General features: G+C 69.8%; 1 protein-coding gene across 2 annotated transcripts; it reads right to left on the minus strand.

Moving 5' to 3' along the window:
- Nucleotides 1–261: 261 nt before the first annotated feature.
- On the minus strand, nucleotides 262–2,124 carry PEX19 (peroxisomal biogenesis factor 19). Of its 2 annotated transcripts, none has more exons than XM_014961888.1 (6): nucleotides 2,081–2,124; nucleotides 1,797–1,962; nucleotides 921–1,006; nucleotides 669–830; nucleotides 409–585; nucleotides 262–279 (listed from the first exon to the last, which is right to left on the minus strand). In XM_014961888.1, exons 2-6 carry the CDS (start codon nucleotides 1,870–1,872, stop codon nucleotides 277–279), a joined length of 504 nt encoding a protein of 167 aa, XP_014817374.1. In that variant the 5' UTR covers nucleotides 1,873–1,962; nucleotides 2,081–2,124; the 3' UTR covers nucleotides 262–276. The 2 variants fall into 2 exon arrangements, with proteins under 2 accessions (XP_014817374.1, XP_014817375.1); XM_014961889.1 differs by having other exon boundaries at nucleotides 1,797–1,941; nucleotides 2,081–2,097.
- Nucleotides 2,125–2,134: the final 10 nt, after the last annotated feature.

The raw sequence follows: 2,134 nt of genomic DNA on the forward strand, positions 1-2,134 counted from the left end.
TGCAGCTGGGGGGGAGACAGGGGTGTCAGGGTGGCACTGGGGGGCTTTGGGGGTCAGGGTGGCACTGGGGGAGGGTGGCACAGAGCAGGTCAGGGTGTCACCAGGGGCTCAGGATGTCACCAGGGGGCTCAGGGTGTCACTGCGAGGGGGTCAGGGTGTCACAGAGCAGGTCTGGTGTCACCAGGGGACTCAGGGTGTCACTGGGGAGGTCAGGGGGTCACCAGGGGTGTCAGGTTGTCTCAGAGAAGGTCAGGGTGTCACCAGGGGCTCAGGGTGTCACTGGGGATTCAGAGTGTCACCAGTGGGGTCAGGGTGTCACTGGGGGGGGTCAGGGTGTCACAGAGCAGATCTGGTGTCACCAGGGGCTCAGGGTGTCACCAGTGGGGGGGTATGTCCCCCTCCCCTCACCTGCTGCATGAGGTCGAGGAGGGTCTCGAAGCGCGCCCGCCGCTCCTCCTCTCCCTCGCCCGGCCGCTCGTCCTCCAGCTGCTGGCAGATGCGGCCCATGACACCGTGCTGCGCCCGGTACCGCTCGTACTGCTCGGCCGGCAGCGCCTGCCCGTGCCGCTGCAGCCACTCCGGGTACTGCGGGGGAACGGCGGGGGGGCAGACGGGACCCCCGCCACGTTCCCCTGTCAGATATCCCCCCCTCCAACCACCCACCGGACCTTCTCGGTGATCTCCTTGAGCGAGGGGTAGAGCACGTCCTTGGAGAGCAGGCTCTGCATGATGCTGCGCATGACGGGCAGGACGCTGCCCTCGCCATCGCCCTCCTCCAGCCCCAGGCCCTCCAGCGCCTTCGCCAGCTCCTCCTCCGAGGCCGAAGAGCTCTGCCAGGACACCGTCATCACGAACGGGACGGGATGGGATGAGGAAGAGGGATGAGACCCCCACGGGACGCCCCCTCAGGGGACCCCTACCTGCAGGTCAGTGGCGTTCTTGGCCAGGCCGCTCAGCGTCTCCTTCAGGCAGGAGGTGAATTCCTGCTGCGACGCGGCGTCACCGCCTGCGGGGACCGGGAGGGGACGGTGGGAAATGCGGGGACACCGGCAGGGGGACAGGGGGACACCGGTGGGGAACTGGGAGAAGCTAGTAGGGAGCAGGGGGACACTGGTAGGGGACGGGGAGACACCAGTGGGGAGATGGCGGACACCAGTGGGGGGACAGGAGAGGCCAGTGAGGAATGGGGGGATACCAGTGGGGAGCAGAGGGACACTGGTGGGGGACCAGGAGACACCAGTGGGGGGACAGGGGGACACTGGTAGGGGACACTGGTTGGGGGATGGAAGACACCGGTGGGGGTCCAGGAGACACCAGGGACCCCGGAGCACCCCACTCAGGAAGGGCCAGGGTCATGTCTTGGAGACCCCGCTCCTAAACGGGGGTCCTGGGGACCTGCAGGACCAGGGTGTCCCCCAAATTTTCCCCCCTCCCTGCTCCACCATGGCAGCAAGAAGGTGTGGGGAGCCCCCGGTACGGCCGGGGAGGTGCCAACTGGCCCCGGGCCACACCGAGAGCAGCTGGCACAGTGGGGAGCCCCCCGCCACCCCCACAAAGCCCCATCCCGCCCCATCCCACCCCATCCCACCCCCCCCGAGGCTGCGGGGGCCGATGATCCGGGCTGGCTCCCGGCACGGCGAGGGCTCAACCGGGACGCAGCGTCCTGGGGAGAGGGGAAGCTCTGGCGCAACCGGGGCAAGATGGCGGCCGCCCCCTCGCCCACCTCCTTCACACCCCATGGCGGTGCCGGGGGGGAAGATGAAAGGCGGGGAGGGGGTGTACCGCCACCCACTCACCCACTCTGCCGGCGGCCTCCGAGAGCTTCTGGAACTGCTGCACCAGGAGCGGCTCCTCCCGGGCCAGCTCCTGCATGGCCTGCTCGAACTCGGCGGCCGCCTGCGACGCCAGCTCCCCCTCGAAGAGCTCCTGGAAGAACCGCTCCTGCGAGGCGAAGAGGGAGGCCTGGGGGGCAGGATGGCGGGGGTGGGAAACGGGAGGTCACCCCCCTGGTCACCACCACCACCATCTCCCACCACCACCCCTCCCGGGGGGGCTGAGGGCGGCAGGGGCAGCCCCCCACCTTGGCGGCGGCGCTGGGCGAGGGCTGGGCCCCCCCGGGGGGCGGCGGAGGCGG

The sequence above is a fragment of the Calidris pugnax genome, unplaced genomic scaffold (genome assembly GCF_001431845.1).
Source record: "Calidris pugnax isolate Ruff unplaced genomic scaffold, ASM143184v1 scaffold1007, whole genome shotgun sequence".
In the NCBI taxonomy this organism is placed as follows: domain Eukaryota; kingdom Metazoa; phylum Chordata; class Aves; order Charadriiformes; family Scolopacidae; genus Calidris; species Calidris pugnax.

Coding starts and splice junctions, on each gene's coding strand:
- PEX19 (XM_014961888.1), bottom strand. CDS start 1,872: ATGCAGGAGCTGGCCCGGGAGGAGCCGCTCCTGGTGCAGCAGTTCCAG. Junction 1,007..1,796: donor GGAGGCCGCCGGCAGAGTGG/GTGAGTGGGTGG, acceptor CGGTCCCCGCAG/GCGGTGACGCCGCGTCGCAG. Junction 831..920: donor AGAACGCCACTGACCTGCAG/GTAGGGGTCCCC, acceptor GTGTCCTGGCAG/AGCTCTTCGGCCTCGGAGGA.